The sequence below is a fragment of the Archocentrus centrarchus genome, chromosome 21, assembly GCF_007364275.1.
Source record: "Archocentrus centrarchus isolate MPI-CPG fArcCen1 chromosome 21, fArcCen1, whole genome shotgun sequence".
Taxonomy (NCBI): Eukaryota; Metazoa; Chordata; class Actinopteri; order Cichliformes; family Cichlidae; genus Archocentrus; species Archocentrus centrarchus.
In genome coordinates, this window is record NC_044366.1 from 23,979,121 (window position 1) to 23,999,825 (window position 20,705).

At 40.6% G+C, this 20,705-nt stretch overlaps 2 protein-coding genes and 1 pseudogene across 2 annotated transcripts in view; 2 read left to right on the forward strand and 1 right to left on the reverse strand.

Moving 5' to 3' along the window:
- The window catches only part of cmss1 (cms1 ribosomal small subunit homolog), a 35,189-nt gene extending 28,211 nt beyond the window's left edge, over nucleotides 1–6,978 (forward strand). Inside the window, exons 2-10 of the mRNA XM_030757347.1 lie at nucleotides 2,320–2,450; nucleotides 3,056–3,127; nucleotides 3,227–3,362; nucleotides 3,461–3,520; nucleotides 3,616–3,718; nucleotides 3,799–3,859; nucleotides 3,953–4,040; nucleotides 4,122–4,210; nucleotides 6,699–6,978. Of these exons, the coding sequence (XP_030613207.1) occupies nucleotides 2,320–2,450; nucleotides 3,056–3,127; nucleotides 3,227–3,362; nucleotides 3,461–3,520; nucleotides 3,616–3,718; nucleotides 3,799–3,859; nucleotides 3,953–4,040; nucleotides 4,122–4,210; nucleotides 6,699–6,782 (824 nt within the window). The 3' untranslated portion in view covers nucleotides 6,783–6,978. The remainder of the gene's footprint in view (nucleotides 1–2,319; nucleotides 2,451–3,055; nucleotides 3,128–3,226; nucleotides 3,363–3,460; nucleotides 3,521–3,615; nucleotides 3,719–3,798; nucleotides 3,860–3,952; nucleotides 4,041–4,121; nucleotides 4,211–6,698) is intronic.
- Nucleotides 6,979–7,364: 386 nt separating this feature from the next.
- tmem30c (transmembrane protein 30C) lies at nucleotides 7,365–10,266 on the forward strand. The gene is made up of 7 exons (XM_030757346.1): nucleotides 7,365–7,715; nucleotides 7,942–8,058; nucleotides 8,396–8,503; nucleotides 8,739–8,829; nucleotides 8,917–9,063; nucleotides 9,168–9,380; nucleotides 9,572–10,266. Exons 1-7 carry the CDS (start codon nucleotides 7,518–7,520, stop codon nucleotides 9,757–9,759), a joined length of 1,062 nt encoding a protein of 353 aa, XP_030613206.1. The 5' UTR covers nucleotides 7,365–7,517; the 3' UTR covers nucleotides 9,760–10,266.
- A 1,868-nt stretch (nucleotides 10,267–12,134) lies between these two features.
- Nucleotides 12,135–20,705, reverse strand: part of LOC115800716 (discoidin, CUB and LCCL domain-containing protein 2-like) — a 13,435-nt pseudogene continuing 4,864 nt past the window's right edge.

Genomic DNA, 20,705 nt, shown 5'->3' on the forward strand with positions numbered 1-20,705 from the left:
TAGTGAGGAAGGAGTTAATAGTAACCACTGCAAAATTGATTGTGAAATGGGAAATCAGAGAACAAGGCGGAAAATTTTGTCAAATGTTCATGTGTGGTGTGCCTTTTGTCAGTTCTCATGGCCTGGAGGGGAAACCCACTGTGGCAGATCAGAGACATGCTCAAGTGCCTCAGCCATAGTATATGAGCATATCCACACGCCCCTTCTTTCATGTCAGCTTCAAAGAGCAATAGAATTGGTAAAAGTTGTAATGCTTAAAAATCTGTAACATTGTGTTTTCTATAAATGCGTCATTATAAAAATCCTTGCAGCAGCAGTGAAGAGAAGGAACAATAAACAGCAAGGTAATTGTATAAATCAAGTTAAAAAAAATGTGCATTGGACTACATGTTTCATTATTTCCTTTGAATCCTTTGTACATGTGAAGGCACTTTGAATCCAGCTATATCACTAACTTTGAAACTACTCTTCAGGAAAGTAGCATGATGCAAGTACATAGAATTAGTAGTGCTGGAAAATGCTGACCATAGTTCCAGAAACTGTTTAAAATAATTTAAAAAAAATGCTTTAAGTTCAGCTTACACTGAGATCAAAGCTCTCGTTTTTATGTTAATGGTTAATGATACAAGCAGTTTTCATGGTAATGATTGGGATTTGGCAAAAAGGGAGAATGTGCTTGAACTTGCCACCCACATAGTCCCAGCAATGTGAAGTTTTCAGTAATGAAACATGGCCGTGTTAAAGCTTTCTTTCCTGTTGGTTTTACCTAGACGTTTTTTTTTTTCCTCCTTAAAGTCTTTGGTATTAAAGCTCCACAGGAAAATGTGCACCAGTGTTATAAAACAACACATCTCAGGACACTGCAGTAAAACTCACTCATTTAATGCCAGCTTCACTCACATTATTCAGCATCATTTACTGACTCACTGTGGACCTTTTTTTTTTTGCCAAAACAACTTCTTTTTTTTCTTTTTTTTTTTAATACTTCAGACACCCCCAGTTCAAGATATTTTTTTACTGCCCAGGGGCAACGTTGTGCACCAAAAATACGCGACAGCAGAGAAAGTTATTAATTCATAGCTTGTAAGACAAATATTGGAGAGCAATAAAAACTAATCATCCCAAAATGTCAACCAATTATGAAACAAAGAACTGAAAAACACCTGAAACATATTGACATACATGACTTAATATAGCCTTAGGGCTGCATTGATCAGTGTCACGTCATATTGATTTTCATGTTGAGACATTACTGCCACTCTGTGTGAAACTTCACAACAAGCAGAGGTGCACGTTACACTTTATAAACATCACTACCGGTGCACCCAGGAACCCTGCATCTTTGAAATGGGAGCCGTGGGTCCCTGCTTCTTCCTCTTGTCCTCATACTCTTACCCTTTTACTTGTACCCTAACCCTGTAAGTTCCCCTCAAGAAGTCCCCCAATATCGCACAACATTGCGCTGAGGCAACAAAAGGAAAACTGAATTTCTGAACATGCAAAATAAAAAAAATAAAAAAGCTTCATAAAAACTGACAAAAGCCCTCTTTGCAGCATCATATGCATTTTTTTGTTTACAGTTTTTTATTTTAAATATGATTACTGGGCCGAATATTCTTCTGTTCTTCTCACACCATGCGGTTCTTCAAATCATGCTTGATAGTGACTCCCACATCTTATTGGACTGAAATTTGATATTTATTTGTTGGCATCCTTTAAGTTCACATGTACTGGGCATGCGGCTTTAAAAAAAGAAAGCAAACTTTCTGTTGCCCAAGAGAAACACTGCGCTGTAGAGGGTTTTTCAAGTTTCATAGAAGCTTTTCACCAAGAAACCAGAAATGCCAAAGGATCCAAGTGTGACCTCGTAGCGTGAGATGTGAGGAATGCACCGAGAAGTGGTAGCAACGGGGAGGCTAAATATAACCAGATGTGTTGTTTGAGATGTGCCGCATTGTTATTTCCTCAGGTAGCATTTAGTTTTGTAGTTCTGACTAAAACCTGCACTCACACCCATACCTGATGAATAACCCAAAGATTTCAGCACAGTGTGCATATCATTGGCCCGGGGATCAAACTAAACAAGCATGGCATTGCCTCTTCTTAACAATTTTTTCTTCCATTTGTAGTGCTCAAAGTTGCATTTTACCCCATAACCCAAGATTTGTAAAGAGCAAACAGGAAATTCTGTGCATTGAATTTGCTCAATATGCCCTGCTGACACTGTTTCTTCTGTCCGTCACTTAAATACAGTTTGAGTTGTGAACGCATTTGCTCTTTCACCAGTTTAATGAGGAAATTCTCCCTTTTGTTTCACAGACGCATCTGAGGTGGAGGAGGAGACGGAAAATGAGAAAATTCCAGCAGAAAAAACAAAGACAAAGCCAGAGAAGAGAAAGAGGGTAACAGAGAAACCTGTTAAAGCCAAGAAGAAGAAAAATAATGAGCAGGTTGTTATGTCTTTCTCTATAAAGACTGCCTGTTAGATGTTTTTACAGGATAAAGTGTGTAAGAAAATGTATCCTATTAATGGGGCAAATGAGTGTGCCTCTCTGTGTCACAGTAAAATCAACCAGTTCTCAGGTACCAGTAATTGGTAGCAGCAAACAGTGTTAACAGCTGATTTATTTTTTTAAGACATTACAAAGAAGGAAATGTCTGGTTGAAGTCTCAACAATTGTGAGGTGGTTTTTCATTTTATATCATAATTAAATAGAATACTTTAAAGATAAATGTCCACATGTTGAGAGATACGCCTTCATTCTTTGGGACAGTCAGCAAACCAGATGAACAATTAAAAAAAAACCAATCATATTAACTGATGGTTGAAATAGAAATTAATGACTTGAATGCTTATTGGAAATCTTTTGACTTTATCAGAGCATGTTGAGGCACTTTTAATGCAGTATAATATAATATAATTTAACAGATTTAAACTTCATTAGAAAATATGCTCTGAGGATTATTCAGTTTTAATATAATTTGTGTTCAGAATTTAAAATGTTCATTAACCTAACTGTCTGAATCGTGTGTTCTGCATGTACTGTTTTCACAGAAAGAGGAGACACTTCCTCCAAGGAAGGAGACTGAGAATGAACAGTCTGCTAAACCCAAAAAAAGGAGAAAGGTGGGTGGGGCAAATATCACAACAACAGCGTGTACTGGCTAAAATGTGGCTCAGTTGGCTTCTTCTGTGGTTCTTACCTGAATGTGTGTATTTTTGTAGAAAAAGAAAACAATTACAGATGTCTTGACTACTTCTGAGCCAAAACCAGGGTGTCCAGCTGACCTGCAGGATCTGGCTACGCAGTACTTTAAAGACAAACGGTCTGTGATCGAGCAGGAGGAGCTCAGAGTGCAGGGTGAGTCGAGCCAAATCACCCTAAGCTTGCACATTCAGTCAATATCTGCTGATCTGTTGACTCACCAAGATCACCGTGTGTCCTCGCTCATCCTCCAGACTCCTTTTTCCTGTCTAGTAATGACTTGACACACACTCTCGCCTCCTATCTGAAACAGAGTGAGTGCCGTTCTAAACTTTGACCAACTCTTCCATTAGATTCCACTTATAAAAGCACACATATCACTTTAATTTCTTTATTTTTCCTCTCTCAGTTGCTCCCAAGTGGGCAAAGATTCAAAAGCAGCACACAGAAAAAAGTTCTGCGGTTCTGCTCATCGTCTGTAGCTCTGCTCTCCGAACCATCGAGCTCATCAAGTGAGTGACAGGCCGCTGATGTTTGTCGAGTTTCTCCGTTTACCACTTTTAAATTAAATTTTTGTTTGTGTCATTCCCAGGCAGCTGACTAGTTTCAAGGGTGAAGCCAAAGCAGTGAAGCTTTTTGCAAAACACATCAAGGTAGTAGAGATGACAGTCGATGACAGATGATGTGTGCAGATTGTGAGATGTGATGAGTTTTGCAGAATGATTGTCTGTCTTTTCTTTGCATAGATAGAAGAGCAGGTGAAGCTGCTGCAGAAAGGCATCATCCACATAGGAGTGGGGACACCAGGGAGGATCAGTGCTCTCATTGATAGAGGTGTGAGTGTGGAAAGATAGGCCTCCGTTTAACTTCAATGCTTTTTTTTTTAAGTCTTCTCACTCTGATTTTGTTCCCTAGAGGGTTTGAGCTTGCAGGCATTGAGGTACCTGGTTCTGGACTGGAACTGGAGGGACCAGAAGCTCAGAAGGATGGTGGACATTCCTGAGGTGAGCTACTGCCCCCTGCTGGGCTGAAAAAATAATTGGGATAGTGTTTAATTTTTTTTTTTTTTTGCTGTTGTTAGTCCACTTTGACCAGGAGCTTTCTTTTTTTTTTGGTTTATAATAATTAACATGCAAATTTTCTGTACTCACCTTAAAGCTGTGATTAAGATTGGGTATTTAATCCTTTAGTTAATTAACCCCTTAACTGGCAGCAAAAAAAACAGCTGACAAAAACTACATAACGCCTTCTGGTTATTATTGGCTCTGAAAAACCCACTTCATAGCCTATTAATCGGCTGCGTCTGGTCCGCGGGCCGAATGAAGTGCATTTATATGGCAGGCTAGACCCGCCCATTTTGACTGACACCTCATTCGGCCAATAATGTTAAGAAATGGGTTTCCCAGAGCCAATAATACTCAGAGGGCGTCACGTAGCTTTGTCAGGTGATTTGGTGCAGCCAGTTACATGATTGGCCGAATGACGTGTCAATAAAAATGGGAGGGTCTAGCCTGCCATATAAAAGAGACTACAAACGGCCCGTCACCGGGCCCTTGCCAGTTAAGGGGTTAACAAAGAAATGACTTTTTTTTTTTCTCCAAGTGATCTCCTGTTTTTAAGTTTTGAAAACTAAGATTTGCTTTTCTTTGTCTCAGGTGGTTGTAAACACACCAGTGCATCAAAAAAAGGGGGGGAGGGGTCATAATTTGATTCAAAAAGGTATAATATAGATATTGTATATAATATGCAATGTTTCACTTGTAATGAAATCTTGTTTTTTAATGATGATCATGGCTTATAGCTCATAAAAATCAGAAAATCCAGTTTCTCAGATTATTAGAATATTTCCTGAGATGAATCAAAAATGAAGTATAATACAGAAATGTCCGAAATCTGAAAAGGACGCTCACGTATACACTCAATATTCGGTTGAGGCTCCTTTACCATGAATGGCTGCATCCGTACGGCGTGGCATGAGGGCAGTTCAGCTTGTGGCTCCTCTGAGGTGTTGGTTGCTTTGATAGCAGCTGTTTCGATCTGGAGAACTGTCTAGTCACCCGTCTTCCCCATGATTGTGGTTGCGTGTCCTAACCTAGAAAGAGCGATTCATGCTATTTATGCTGTTTGAACAGTAAAAATTACTCAAACTTTAAATCTTGCAATAATTTGAGATACCTGATTTTATTTGATTTTTTTTTATGAGCTGTAAGCCATAATCATCGACATTAAAACAGAAACTTGAGGGTTTTAATATGCTAGAAACTCCCTGTCCTGCTAAAACAATATTTTCATTGGAATAAAAAAGTTTACTATTTTGACCCTCCATTATTTTGTCTGTACGATGCAGTGACACTCTAGAACTGTAATGGTCCAGAATATATGAAAGATGAAGCAGTAATGGCACAGTGTGAGGAGAAAGGGGTAAGAAAAGTGTTGTGGACAACTTCCAGAAGAGCCATGGCTCTCTGCTCTTCTCACCTGATGCATTTGACACATTTAGTCAACTAAAAGAAGTCAAAGATGCTGCTGGTTATAAGTGATGAATAAAACCAACAACTTTTTCCCACAAGCAGCCTAAACACCCTCAAGTAGAAAGTGAAAGAAGCATTAAAGAGGGAAAATGTTAGATGCTCTCCCGATAGACTGTAAACCATCTGCTCTCAGAGCGATGGCCGTGGACCCTGATCACGCAGGAAACCTGATAATCTGCCAAATTAGCCAGCTCAGCAATCTGTAAGTGTGCAGCATTCACCAAGTAAGACTAATGCAGCTCCTCGGACTGACACAGACACAGCAGATACAGCCGTACAGTGGCTGCAAATGTGTATGAGTAATTGTCAGTAATTGTCAGCCATGTTTACATAACATAAAATTGCCTTGGGTGAAAAAAACAAAAAGAACAACATAGAAAATAACTATATATAACAGTATGATGTGTATATGTATCTGTATGCTAATGCCTGATGACAACATGGACTTTACAACAAATGCTTTTCCTCTTGGTTGGCGTAGAGTTGCACAAATGAGTTTGCCTCTTTCCTGCCTCCTCACCTCATTTTCACATACAGTTTTGAGCCATTTGATGTTTTATCCAGACTGTGTTCCAATGCGAACACCAACTTTTTCCCCCAAATGTTATAAAAACTAAGACTTATAAGAATAAGACATTAGATTTCAATTCAGTTTCATTTATACAGCACCAAATCAGCAGCTGTCTCCTCAAGGCACTTTGTATTGTAGAATAAAGACCCTACAATATTAAAGGGACGACCCCAACAATCTTATGTTAATGTTTATGTGATAAACTATGTATACCTTTGTAGTCAGGTTTCCTTCTGAGTGAGAAAGAGCTAGGTGTTAATATTTAACCTTTTTGCATAAAAAATAACATTTAAGTACTTTGCATGCCACAAAACATGTTTTGAGAGGATCTTTTAGCCCCCCCCACCCTTACCTTTCTAATTTCACTTCATATTTGCCTCTTTCTTTCAGATCAAACAGGATCTTATGAAGCTGTTGGAGAGTGGCGTCTTGGCTCGCTGTAAAGAAGACAAAGTCAAAATTGGATTATTTTAATTGACTGCTTGTTGTTTAAAGAGATGAAGTTATAGCTGTGGGGTCTCGTCTTTGTCTTTCCTCGTGTTGACCCTGCCCTGTGCTTTTAATATTTCCAGAGCCTGTGGGAAATGTACGGTATTGTTTGTTCACTTGTGTGACCAACACAATGTCGGGGAGTGTGATGAATGAATAAACAGACTCATAATTAAAGCCACATCCTTTATTTTGTTTACTCGGACATTTGGAAAGTCCCTCCTACTGACAGTGTGAGGTCATGAGTTTACTTGCCCACCGGGGAGCCCCGCTCAGCATCCTACAGATAAAGCATTTTAAAGCAACACGAAGGGGCCCAGAACCAACCCGATAGCTCCCACAGCAAATGAAGACATAAAATGCTGTTCTGTACGACCGTGTGTGTGTGTGTGTGTGTGTGTGTGTGTGTGTGTTGTAGGTAGGAAGCACACAATCTTGTAATAAAATGGAGCTAACAGAAATAGGTAGTTAAGTAGAGGATTGCAGTTAATAAGTAACAGGCCACAACGGTCGCCTCCACCCAGCAAAGCCTGCTGGGAAAATCTCTTGGTAAGCAGAGTGGTTGTGTGTGTGTGTGTGTATTTTTTGTGTGTCTGTGTGCGCAGGGAGATATCGCTGAAATAAAAAACAGGAAGTCAGAGCGGCGCTGCTTTACACACACTTTGAGTCTCCAGCTGTCAGTCAAGTTCTTTTTTGTGACTGCAGCCGAAGCTCCCTCTCATGGGGAAAGCAAAAGGCAAGTCGGGGCCCTTGGCTCGGAGGCCAGACAACTCAGCTTTCAAACAGCAGCGGTTACCTGCCTGGTCTCCTATGCTAACTGCTAATACTGTGCTGCCTTTCTTCTACTTCATGGCTTTGATATGTCTGCTGTTGGGAGTGTGGCTGCTTCTTACTGTACAGAGCACACAGGAAATGAAGGTGAGTGAAAACCACATTTGCTTCTAAATGCTCACTTTGAGTTTGTTGGTGTAAAAGCACAATGTGTTTGTGTCAGATAGAGAGGAAAGGCCTCAGTGCCTTTGTGTGCAATAAAAAAAAAAAGGGTGTGACAAAGTGAGGAAAGGTCCAAGGTTGTGTTTGGAAAAAGTTCAACAGCAAGTTCATTATCTGCTCTTTTCCTCTCTCTTCTTTGTTGTCTTTTCAGCTGGACTACACGGAGGCCGAGACCTGCAGTAAGTGTTTTGAAATGCGTAAAAATGTGAGCAACGCAGCCCAGACCTGCACCTGCACAGTGAAGTTCAGGATTGAAAAAGCATTTAAGGTAAGAACCTCTCAACACAATGTGACAACATAATCCTGACTTGAGGGGCCACTTAGAAGCTTACTCTGGAGACCTCAGTGGCACATGGTGTGGCACAAAGCTCTGAAACAGCTTGGAAGTGGGTCTCATGTAAAGATTATTACTTTCTCACAGTGTATCTAACATGCCCCACTGTCACTGCTTTCATTTGTTGTCCATGCTTTGAAGCTTAAAGCTTAAATTCAGCTTAGGATTTGTGGTTCTATACTCAGTTTTTGATGTGGATCCTCTTTGTGTGTGTGTGTGTGTGTGTGTGTGTGTGTGTGTGTGTGTGTGTGTGTGTGTGTGTGTGTGTCAGGGAGACGTCTTTTTCTACTATGGACTCCGAAACTTTCATCAGAACCTTCGCAGGTACATGGACTCCAGAGATGATGGACAGATGGTTGGCAGGAAGAACAAGTTAAAGGTATCTTCACCATTTCAGCAGACATGCTGACACTCAGTGCTGTGAAAGAGTATTTGCCCCTTCCTGATTTCCTAGTTGTTGGTTTTTGGGGGGTTTTTTTTGCATATTTGTTACACTTGGACGTTTCAGATCATCAAACAAATTTTAATATTCGACAGAGATGACCCAAGTAAATACAAAATACAGTTTCTTGCATTTTACTTGAGTACTTGATTAAATGTCAAATCTTTCCTAGAACCCAAGTACATATTGCGAGCCATTTATGAAAGATCCCAGCGGACACCCCATTGCTCCTTGTGGCGCTGTGGCCAACAGCATCTTCAATGGTAAACACTATTCAAAACATACACCGTCAGTTACCACATCCTTCCTTTTCCCTTCCTGTCCCTCTTAACTGTTATGCGTTCTCCCAGACTCCTTCACCCTGATGTATCATCAGTCCAGTGGAGATATAGTTTGGGCTCCTCTGTTACGAGAAGGCCTCTCGTGGTACACGGACAAATACATCAAGTTTCGCAACCCTCCGACTGACAACCTGACTCTAGAACAAGCCTTTGAAGGTAAAGAACAAACGTCTTTTTTCCCCGTATTTCAGAAATCATTTATCTGATTTGTGATACAAGTTTTCTGGCCATGCGTCGTGTTTTAAATGCTTTCTCCACAGGAACGGCACCACCTCTGTACTGGCAGAAGCCCGTGTATGAGCTTGATCCCTCTGATCCAATGAACAACGGTTTCGTCAATGACGACCTGATTGTATGGATGAGGGAGGCGGCTTTCCCCAACTTCAAGAAGCTCTATGGAATCTTACACCGAATCACCAAGCCCTTCATGAATGGGCTTCCAGCAGGGAATTACAGCATCCGGATATCCTACAGTATCCTTTCACTGCAGTTGTCTTAACTGTCCCTAATGCATGTTGCCTTCTATCCATTTGGCCTTTCTGCTGTTTTTCAGGATTTTAACACACATGTGGGACAGGGGCTATTTTAAGACTACAGGCTGGCTGTTTTCCTTCGAGCTTCTCTTTGATCAGATATTTTTGGCCTTGACCTCCTGCTTGTTCAGACTTTCCTGTGCAGTACTTCCGAGGCAGAAAGGAAGTGGTGCTGACAACGGTGACCTGGTTTGGAGGTCAGAACCATTTCCTGCCTATCGCTTACCTCGTAACCAGCAGCCTGATCCTTCTGATAGCTGTCGTCCTCACGGTGGTCTGGTGGAAGTTTGGAAAAGGTGGGAAGAACATGAAGGAGTGAAGGGAAAGAGGTGCTCCGGGAAACTGAGGAGAGGAATTCTGGGAAAAAAACAAGCGGATTAAGTTATAATTGTTGGGTTGCTTTGGAGTTGTTTTGTAGGGACAACAAATCCTAAATGACAAGAACATTCATGTGAGTTAATGATGGATGAGGAAAATGGTTTAAAATGGAATGTTAATTGTGTGCAATTTTACAGCAGCACATGCATGAAAACTGGAAAATAGCTTTATTTTTCAGATCCACGTGCGTGACAGGTTTTATAGTGATGTTGCTGTGAAAGCTGGTGTGTTTTCATCTTTGAGCTTTGTTTACTTGATTTTTACTTGCTGAAGTTTACTTTTATAATAAAGACCACTTTTTCTCATGTACTCATTTATCTATAGCCATCCATCCGTTTTCTTTCACATACCCAATTCAGGGTTGTGGAGGGGCTGAGTCTGTCCGAGCTGTCATAGGTACACCCTGGACAGGTCACCAGTCTGTTGCAGGGCTATGTATAAATATAATAAATGTTATAAATATATTTATTAAAATTATTACACTAACAATGGTACAGACCCAACATTTATTTTAGTTTATGTCTTGGTGTTTCCTAGAACACAAAAACTCAGAGTGCCACCTCTTAAAATTTATTAAAGGATTGCAGTGAAGCTGTTGCATTATGTATTGTTTCTGTGTCATTGTTATAGATGCTTCAAATCGCTCCATAACAATACTAAGAACCTACAGCCTAGCTAAATACTAACATTAACATGTTCACTGTGTTGGTCTATTAATACACCAAGTTACTATTTAGGACTATAAGCATAGGCAGGTTAACAAGAGTTGGTTTATGACAAAAACTGCAAAACATACAGAAGGTACTTTTTGTCTCCAGGGAGCACATGCCCCTCCCACACGGTTTATCCAATTCAGTGTCATGCAAGGGGTGGAGCCTGTCCCAGCTGTCATAGGGCAAGAGGCAGAGTATGCTCTGGACAGGTCACCAGTCCGTCACAAGGTTAACGCAGACCGACACTCACTTTAGAATCACCAATTAACCTAACCATGTCCGGACTATGGGAGAGAGAGACCCCGGGGGGGGGGCATCCAAACTCCACAAAGGCCCCCAGGCTGGATTCAAACCCACTCTTGCCATGAGGTGACAACCACAGTACCACACCCACCACCCATGTAAAAACAGACCATCCATCCACTCACTTCCGCTTATCCTGTTCAGGGTCGCGGGGGGGCTGGAGCCTGTCCCAGCTGACACAGAGTACACCCTGTACAGGTCGCCAACCTATCGCAGGGCTAACACAGAGACAAACATTCACACCTATGGGCAATTTAGAGTGGCCAATTAACCTAACCCCAGTAAGTGCATGTCTTTGGACTGTGGGAGGAATCCGGAGTACCCAGAGAAAACCAACGCAGACACAAAGAACATGCAAACTCCACACAGAGAGAGGGGCCTTGGCCAAGGTGGAATCGAACCCAGGCCTCTGTTGTTATTCTAACTGTGAGGCAGCAGTGCTAACCACCGCGCCACCTTTATTAAAAAAAAAAAAAAAAAGACAAATATTTAGCAAATATTTTGAAAAAAATGCAAGTACTCCAAAAATTTCTTTTTAAAAACTCTTTATTTCTATATACAATCAGTGAGAGCCACATAAACGCAACCCTTCTGTGACCAGGGAGCACCTGGAGAACTCTGGTTACTGAGCATGATCAAAGCATGACAGTGGCACAGCTGTTAGAACAACACCTTTTGGATGAGGTTGCTGTTCTTATAAAAGATACTAAGCAGCTTGTTCTGTGTTTCTCCTCCACCTACTTTTCTGTTACCAGTCAGATCAGTACCACAGGTGAAGGAGAGGAATGCAGGTCTACCGGTGCTACAGACGACGCCCTACCACAAGCCACGCTGTAGATTGTCCAAAAAACCCACAAGGCTGAAATATGACGACAGCTTTACGCACATACAGACATTGATGCACAGAGATAAACGAATAATGAACAAGTCACAACACCCATTTCATCACCAGACAATCACCATGATCCACAAACACAATCTAAACACACAAACTATAAAGTTATCACAGCTGTAACATGTTTACTCATCTACCGCTTTTTACTTTTACCTTTTTTTTTTTTTTTGGTTTGTTTTTGCATCATTCAACAATGTTGGAAAAAAAAAAAAAGTCTTAAGACTGCTCTAACGTTTATTTGGTTAAACTTGCGATGTTGGCACGATTGTTAAAGTCGGATCTTGTGAATCAGAAAAGGCAACGTTTGGTCTCCAATACTACAAAAGTATTTTCAAAGGATTTTTGGAAGCTCACTCGATTGATTCTCCCAGTCAGTTTCTTTTCCATCTCTAAACGGGATGATCAAAAACCGCTAATTGTCAGTGAGGTGCCCACAACGGTGCACCTTCCCAATTCTTTGATTTGCTGTCACCGAGTGGCAGGATGTTAGATTATTAAAGAGTCTCTCCTTATCAGCAGGATGTGAAATAAAAAATAAATATTAATAAATCATTTGAGTTTGAACAGAATTGCAGTAATGGAATTACTAGAACTATACACAATTTCAAGTCATGCTTTTAAACAAAATAAGACGTACCATGGAAAGCAAGAGTTTCTCTACAAAGGAGGAACTCCTCCACATGCAGTTAATTCAGTATGAAAACCCTCAGATTTGATGAATCGTCGGGTACTTTTCAGTTGAATCTAGTTTAGTGTGTAACAGACAACGGCAGAATGGAAATCACAGTTTCACAGGATGCAAGACCTTTAAAAAAATAAAAATAAAAATCACAGAACAGGGACAGAGTCTTTATCAAACAGTAGTCAGCTTTCTTCTTTTCATCCTCCCCTCTTTCCATTTACCCATTTCCAACTCACGCCTGGCACAAGCACATTCATCTTTGTGATTTCAGTGATAGGACTCTACACGAGCTGTTTGTGGCCATGCAGAAACAATTAGGCAACACAGGCATCTCCGGATGAATCTAAAGCAAAGGTAGTGTTCATTCAAGACTCAAGCCCAAAACTCAAGGGCTGACAGGTTCACGTCTCCTCCAGCAACCCTGTCTTTATCCTCTGGGTCGTGCTGGTAGCGAGGTGCAGATTAAGGCCATGTGCATTCAAACTCTTCAGCCTTGTCCTGTTGCCTTTTGAGTGCTTCTCTGCTTCTGAGGTACCTGATAGGTCAGATCCTCAGGGGGCGTGGCATGTCCAGTGGAATTTTTGGGTCTATCGTATGCAGTGCTCCCTGACTGGCCACTGTCTGTCCATGGATGCAGTGGTGCAGGATTCATGGGCCCAGGACCCACGAAATTACATAAAGTCGAGGGCTGGTTCAAACCCATGTCAACCACAATGGGTGTAGCGTATTCAGATCCTGAAGATGGCAGGGGCTCTGCATAGGCATGGTATATGTCTGGAGAGATGGGGGCATCGTACAGGTCTGGATCAGAGTATCTTGGGGTGGGTCCATCATCTGGTTTAAAGGTTGACCGTGGGCCTAATGTTGTTACACCGCTTACCAGTGGCTGGGCATATTCTGAAAGGGAAGCATACAGCGAAACAAAAATGTTAATAACCATGGGCATCTTAAAGATATCAGGTTACCTCTTCAGATTGTTTCCAAGTTTTCCAGAAGTCCAATCTCTTTGACACAAAAGGCTATAGCTTACATTTTTATGTGGGTGTGGGGGATTGAACCACTAACCCTGCAATTAGTGGACAACTAATTGGAAATGTAATACATCCCACAATTTGTTGGAGGGAAAAGTGGGAGCAGGCCAGATGTGTAAAGAGTGTGATATTAAATACATTTTTTTTTTTTGTTAAATATTCCACAGAAAGAACAAAAGCAACAATTAACTGATTAACTGAGCTCCACATGTTAAGAAGAGTAATTTATTTAGAGGCTGTCACACAAATCCCATTCAGATGTTGGATGTGTGCAGTCAGTATACAGTAAACAGCCATGACTTGAGCAGGAATGAGTATGTTTGGAGCTGCTACAGACAGGAAGTGGAAGTCTGAGTACATTCTGGATTTGTTTGAAAATAAAAACACTGCAACACACACAGATGTGTATTTATCCGCTGCTAAGAAAAAGGATTTGCACCCTCCTGATTTCTTTTTTTTTTCTCCATATTTGCTACACTTACATGTTTACATGAAATGTTCCAGAATACCAGAACACAAAATGCCTTTTTAAATTTTTACAAATTTTTGAGATTTCGAAGTTAAACAGTGTATTCATGTTCAACTTCTCCCTTATTTAGTGGCCGAATCTTTTCAAATGTATTTGAAGTAGTCATTGGGCAAATCTATACAAAATACTACAGATGAATTTCTTTTTCTCTTTATTTTTTATATTGAAATTTTCAAGGAAACTGAACATTGATGTTTAACTTGAATCACTACCCTTTCCTTATTTTATTGGCCAACTCTTCTGAAACTTGGTTTGAGCATTCATTAGGAAAAGGTGTACAAAATGTTCCCCACAGATTTTCCATTTCTGACTTTATTTTTTCAAATTTTCAACATTTAGAAAAACAAAACAAAACAAAAAAAAACTAAGCATCAGCTCAATGATGGGTGACCTAAAGCAAAAGTACTTTCTATAGTAAAATCTGAGTAATCTAAGTAAAAATCTGACAGTGGAGCTCTATAGACCAACAGGTCTCTTTTTAAATGAGGATTTCATGTATTAAGGGAAAAAGGCTATCCAAACCTACCTGGCCCTGTGTGAAAAAGTTATCTCCCTCCTTCTTAAATCATGAATCAACTGTGATTAACCACATTTTTTGAAAAGCTGAGTTCAATTTCACTACCCTCACCTAGGCCTGATTACTGCCAGAACTGCTGAATCAAGAAATCACTTAAATAGAACCTGTTGGACAAAGTGAAGCAGACTAAAAGATCTCAAAAAGGAACACATCATGCCACGATCTAAAAAAAGCTGAGAAACAAAGTCATTGACATCTATCAGTCTGGAAGGGGTTACAAAGCCATTTTTGTGACTCCAGATAACTACAGTGAGAGCCATTATCCCCAAAAAAGAAGACTCGGAATAGCGGTGAACCTTCCCAGGAGTGGCTGGCCTACCAAAATTACTCCAAAAACACAACGCCTCATCCGGGACGTCCCAAAAAACTCAGAACATCTAAAGAACTGCAGGCCTCACTTGCCTCAGTTAAGATCAGAGTTCATGATTCAGTAATAAGGAGACTGAGCAAAAATGTCATCCATGCAAAGTTCCAAGACAAAAACTAGTATTGACCAAAAAGAACACAAAAGCTCGTCTCACATTTGCCAAAGAACTTCTTGATGATCCCCAAAACTTTTGGGAAAATGTTCTGTGGCCTGACGAAACAAAAGCTGAACTTTTTGGAAGATTTCAGTCCCGTTACATCCTAAACTAGCACAGCATTTCATAAACAGAACATCATACCAACAGTCAAACATGGTGGTGGTGTGATGGGCTGGGGCTGATTTGTTGCTTCAGGAACTGGACGACTTGATGAAACTATGAATTCTGCTCTCTACCAGAAAATCCTGAAGGAGAATATCTGGCTATCAGTTCGTGCCCTGAAGCTCAAGCACAACTCAAGCTTTAACACAATCAAGTATAACTTTAAATGCAATCAGATCAACCAGATATCCTGCAGTAAGAATACCCGGTTACTTCAGGAGCTACTGCATTAAACGGCATTTACCTGCAGGTTCAGCATGTAGTCCAGGTACGACACCTCTTCCCGTTAGACGGCTGACTTCACTGCTGCTGTATCGCACTGAATCCTCAGTCTCCACCATCTTGGAGGGCAGCAGCTGCTTCATGCTTTTCCACCAGTCTACAACCAATGCACAGAGTTGCTGCAGTAAATTCACAAAACACATCCAGACAAACCGAGCTGTGCTGCCGGGGCGATGACGTACCTGTGCTATCCCAGTGAGGAAGATCATACTGTTCCTTCAGAGGTCTTTTTCCTGACAGAGAAGAGTAAAGTAAAAAAAACGAGGGCTCCACTTAGCGAGGCAAATTACGCACTGTATTAACTCTGTTCGCTGAAAACAACGATTTAATTTTGTGACCATGACCTCCAGGATTTGATCTCTGCATAATGTCTTGATATGGAGAATAATCATGCAAAATACTTCAAACCATTTCTTAGATATAAAGTGGACATGAAAAAAAAAAAAACTTTAAAAAGACATATGACCTTGACCCCAGTGACCCCATACACAATCCCAACCTTGCTTGGGTCATCAGCTAAGTGTAGGCTGAATGGTTCTTGAGTTATTGAGCGACACTTCAATGGATGCCACCCGCCCGCCACAGATGAACACATAAAAACTAAGATTTAAATAAAATTTTTAAAAAAAACTGAAGGATGAGAAGATAAATACCTGTTCTTCCAGTGGCAAGCACAACCCACAATCAGGATGAGAGTCAGGACCATGACTAACACAGGAACCAGCACTGCTGCCAGAGCCACATCTAAAAGAAGAATTAAATCAATAATAAGTATTAAATGACAAAAGGAAAAAAAAAAAAAAAAAAAATAAATCGCCGTTCACGATTTAAAAAAGAAAAAAAATGCTAATTTTTAAAATTAAAACTTGGGCGCACCTTTACCAGTGTGGGGAGGCATGGTGGTGTTTCTGATGTTCGGGGGGAGGTGTTGTTAGGCCAAGGTGAGGTGGGTGTTTTTGTACCAGCAGCTGCTGGAGTGTGATGAGGAGAGACCATCCTTGGCCTCATTTCTGTTCGCCCGTCTGTAAATAAGTAAATAATTAAATAAATAAATTACAGTACTGTGCAAAGGTTTGAACAACCCTGAGAAAATCGGTGCAGCTAGTTATTAAATTGTGCAAACATTCATTGCATACAATGACAAAGCAAAAAAACAAACAAACAAAAAAAAAATTTGTACAAATCTAACAAGCTTGAAAGTCAATATTTGTAATGACGACCTTTATTCTTCAACACAGCCTGAATTCTCTTTCTTCTAATTTCTTTAAGTAGTCTTCAGGAATAGTTCTCCAGGCTTCTTGAAGGACACTCAAAGCTCTTCTTTGGGTGTTTCTTCCTTTTGTTCTGTTCTCTGTCAACATGATCCCACACTGCTTCAATAATACTGAGGTTTGGGCTCTGGGGAGGCCAATCAATGACTGATAGTGTTCCAATGTGTGTTTTTCTATTGGCAGTGTGTTTAGCATCATTGTCATGCTGAAAAATGAAACCACTGCCAATCAGACAGTTTCTAGATGGTAGTGCGTGGTGGATCAAAATCTGATGGTACTTTTCTGTGTTCATAATTCCAACAATTTTAACAAGATCTCAACACCACTCACTGAAATGCGGCCTCAAACAATGACTGAGCTTCCACCATGTTTTACAGATGGCTGTAGACCCTCACTGGTTTGTCTCTCTCCTGACCTCCTCTGTACACACTGAAAACAATTTGAATTTAAAAAAAAAAAAATCTCAAATTTTGATTCATCACTCCATACGGCCCACTGCCATTGATTTTCAGTCCAGTTCTTGTGTAATGTGGCATACCTCAGCCTTCTTCTTCTCATTTTTTTATAGATTCAACTAAAGAAATGGAAGCAATGATGTGTTTTTGTGACAGGCTGCTAGTAACAACCTGCCTAGGTCAGTGTTAAATGGCAAACAAACTGAAAATGATCAGTTACAAGCAAAACTTTGAAAGACCTACAGAAAGTCTGGAGAATTGTTGATCAAACCACTTAAAAAAATTACAGTCTGACTCCTTGGATGCAAAATATAAAGAAATGAGGGGCAGCTCAAGACTTTTGCACAATACAGACTTTGTTGTTCTGCTCACTTTGCTGATCTGCCAATAAACACTTCATTTACCTGAAAGAACTTGGCAGCCAAGCAGCTCCAACTTGAGTGCAATTCTCTTGTACCATGAGATGGGACTGATCCTCACAAACCGGGCCACAACTGGTGGAATGAAGTTATTCCTCACCTCGTCCCCGTAGTTGTTGTTGCCTTGGAAAATCTACCAGAAAAGAACAACAAACCCTCTTATTTGCGTCAGAGATTTTAACCCAACTGTAGGCCTGTAGTAATAGCTGCTGGAACAATTCAGTTTGTGGACAAATGCACTTTAAGCTGATTATTTCCAACTTGGCAAGCTAATAATTACTTTCTTCCACATGATACGAGACTGTGAGGATCCGAGTAGAGAGGAGCTGGTAGACGGTAGTTTCAGTCTAAGAACTTTGCCACTAAATCCATATCCATCCATTATTAATTCCCAAGTGTCCAGACTTGTCCACCACAGCACTTAACTCAAACCACTGACTGCTCTCATTTCCTGCCATAAACATCTCTTCGTCAATAGTAGCTGCTCTGGTAACAATCCATATAAGTGTCTCTGCAGACTTTGAAAGTGACATTTTTGTCCATTTGCAGTAATTTGAAGGGGGGGGGGGGGGGGGGTGGGTGAGCAGGGCTTATTGATTACCTTGTCTTGTGTTGAATTTGATTCTTTGTAGCTGGACCACTGCTTGCCGTTGTTACTGTACAGGACCCGGTATGCTGAAACGTAGCACTTTTCATCACTGAGGGCAGAACCAGTGGTGATGATTCCTGGATGGATGGACAGAGGAAACCGGAGGATGACGTACAGCTGACTCAACTGAAAGCTTAAGACTGCGGCTGTGTCCAGAATCACTCCCCATTTACTACATCCTGTATTTACTGTTTGCCATTTTATCAGAGATGAGAACAGATACTGAGTTACATGGAAACCACAGTCCTGTATCAAGCACCACGTACAGTAAATGGTTTGCGAGGAACACATTTGTTTTCGAAGGCTGAGCTCTTGTGTCTTTTTTGTCTGTGTTGTATGTGAATTATGTGTTTTTACGCAAATGTGAAATCCAGACTCTTTCAAACATGAAGCACACACATTCAGATGCCTTTGGATTAACGGAAAGTAATGTATGTCTGGAAGGAGCTATTGTATTTATGACATGCACACCACTTTCTGCAAATATTACAAAGCAATGCAATGCATGGCATGTACCAGAAAAAGCATTTTTTATTATTAATCTTTTATTTACTGATCAACTCAAAACCTGCCAGAGATGATAATTATTCTGGATATTTCCTGAAAAGTTTGCAGCCACTGGTCACAAAGGTTTGGAAAATCTATCATTTGGCCACCTTCAGGTCAGCAAAGTGGTTGCAGTTTATCCTGAGGATAACGTTTGTGTAAAGGAAGGTGTCAGTGTTATTAGGCTTCATCCACTCAAGCATGTCAGTCAGAAAGGTGGAGAACCAGCTGGCCAAGCATCAGCATGATGAGATTTTACAGGTAAGAAAACACCTAAATTAAAGACAGGAACTGTAATGTATGCTTGTTCTGTTTATTGTACGAATATATTTTGAGAATTTTATTTATGTGGATATGTACCTGTGATCCGCTTCTCCTTCTTGAGATCCACCTGCAGCCACTGCTGCTGGTCACTCTGAGAAGGGCCCAGGGCAGTCCCTCCTTTCTGAGCCGTGCCCCTGATGGTGCCCACACGCCGTGCTCACTGCTACTCCAGTCCAACACAGACGAAGCACTGAGCTGAGTATCAGCAACACCACCAGATGCTAAACCCAGGGTTCCATAGCAACCTGAAAGCACAAACAGACCCTTAGCTTCATTAAATGTTTAATAAATTTAAAAAAGACTTGGATCACAAGACATTAAAGAGGTGATCTTCAAGATGCCAACACTAGTTCATTTGTTGACACCTGTAGTTACTGATGCTAAGACCAAAGGCTGTTTAAAATACAGATTACAGAAACAAGGCAGCAATGAATAAACATTGGGGAGTTTTTTTGTGGCCCATTTTGGAGCAACTGACAGTTTGACATGTGCAGCCTGTCACCTAACAGCTCACGTTGGCTCTTCTCTTTTACCACAGAAGCACATCTGATGAATGATCAAAGAAAGTGCTAAGCTCGTCGACACACAAAGTGCATTTACTGGGACTACATCATAATAAAAGTAAACTTGTGTTTTGCTAATTCATTGATTTTAATGTCAAGGTGCATTAACAGTCACTTGACACAGCAAGACCCATTTTTAATATGTATATACAGTAAATGGGAGAGTGTGTGCAAACATTTATTGAAATTTAATTTAATTTTTTTTTTTTTAATATTATAGGGTATTTCTATCTGAATTCATCAAAGTTAAGGTAAAAACTTCCCCGCATCACAGATGAAAAACATACTTTTCAGTAAGAATTATGCAGAGTCATACTTTGAGGGAAGATGGCAGGGGTGTTTCTTCATGTTTTTCTAGCAAATATATGAGGTAATATGCCTCTTTGTAAAAAAAAAATACAGCAAAGAGCCTGGATGACTCACCGCTGGTCATGAAAGTGAAGAGACTGTCTGACCGAGTTCCCCTGAGAAGAAAGATGATCAAGCATTTATCACTTACACGTTCCTCTTTGTTTTAAAATTTACACAGAAAATTATTTCCCTCAAGGTAAACAAACAAAGCAAACTCTCAGAATAGCTTATATTTGCATATAAATGCAAACCTTCTCTAACACAGGGACCAAGAACATATGACTTAATATGAGGGGTAAACAAAGCAGAAGAGCAGGGTGCAAAGAGTGTGTGCTCTGTGGTGCCCGACTCTCTTACACAGTGGAAGTGACGTTGTTAGCCAGCGTGCCCTCATAGTGAGAGATGCCTTTGCTGTTGACCACACTGATATTCCCTCCTGCCGCATTGGACACCACACCTGCGTGGATTGCTGCCACACACAGAGGGGAGGACTGCAGAATGAAAGAAACAGATAAGGAGGCTCAAACTGAGATTTCTTCTTATGATGTTTGTCGTTTCAATCCACAGGAAGCACATCTGATAGAAGAAAACAACTGTGCTATTCTTTGTAA

Coding starts and splice junctions, on each gene's coding strand:
- tmem30c (XM_030757346.1), top strand. CDS start 7,518: ATGGGGAAAGCAAAAGGCAAGTCGGGGCCCTTGGCTCGGAGGCCAGAC. Junction 8,830..8,916: donor GGCCAACAGCATCTTCAATG/GTAAACACTATT, acceptor GCGTTCTCCCAG/ACTCCTTCACCCTGATGTAT. Junction 9,064..9,167: donor TCTAGAACAAGCCTTTGAAG/GTAAAGAACAAA, acceptor CTTTCTCCACAG/GAACGGCACCACCTCTGTAC.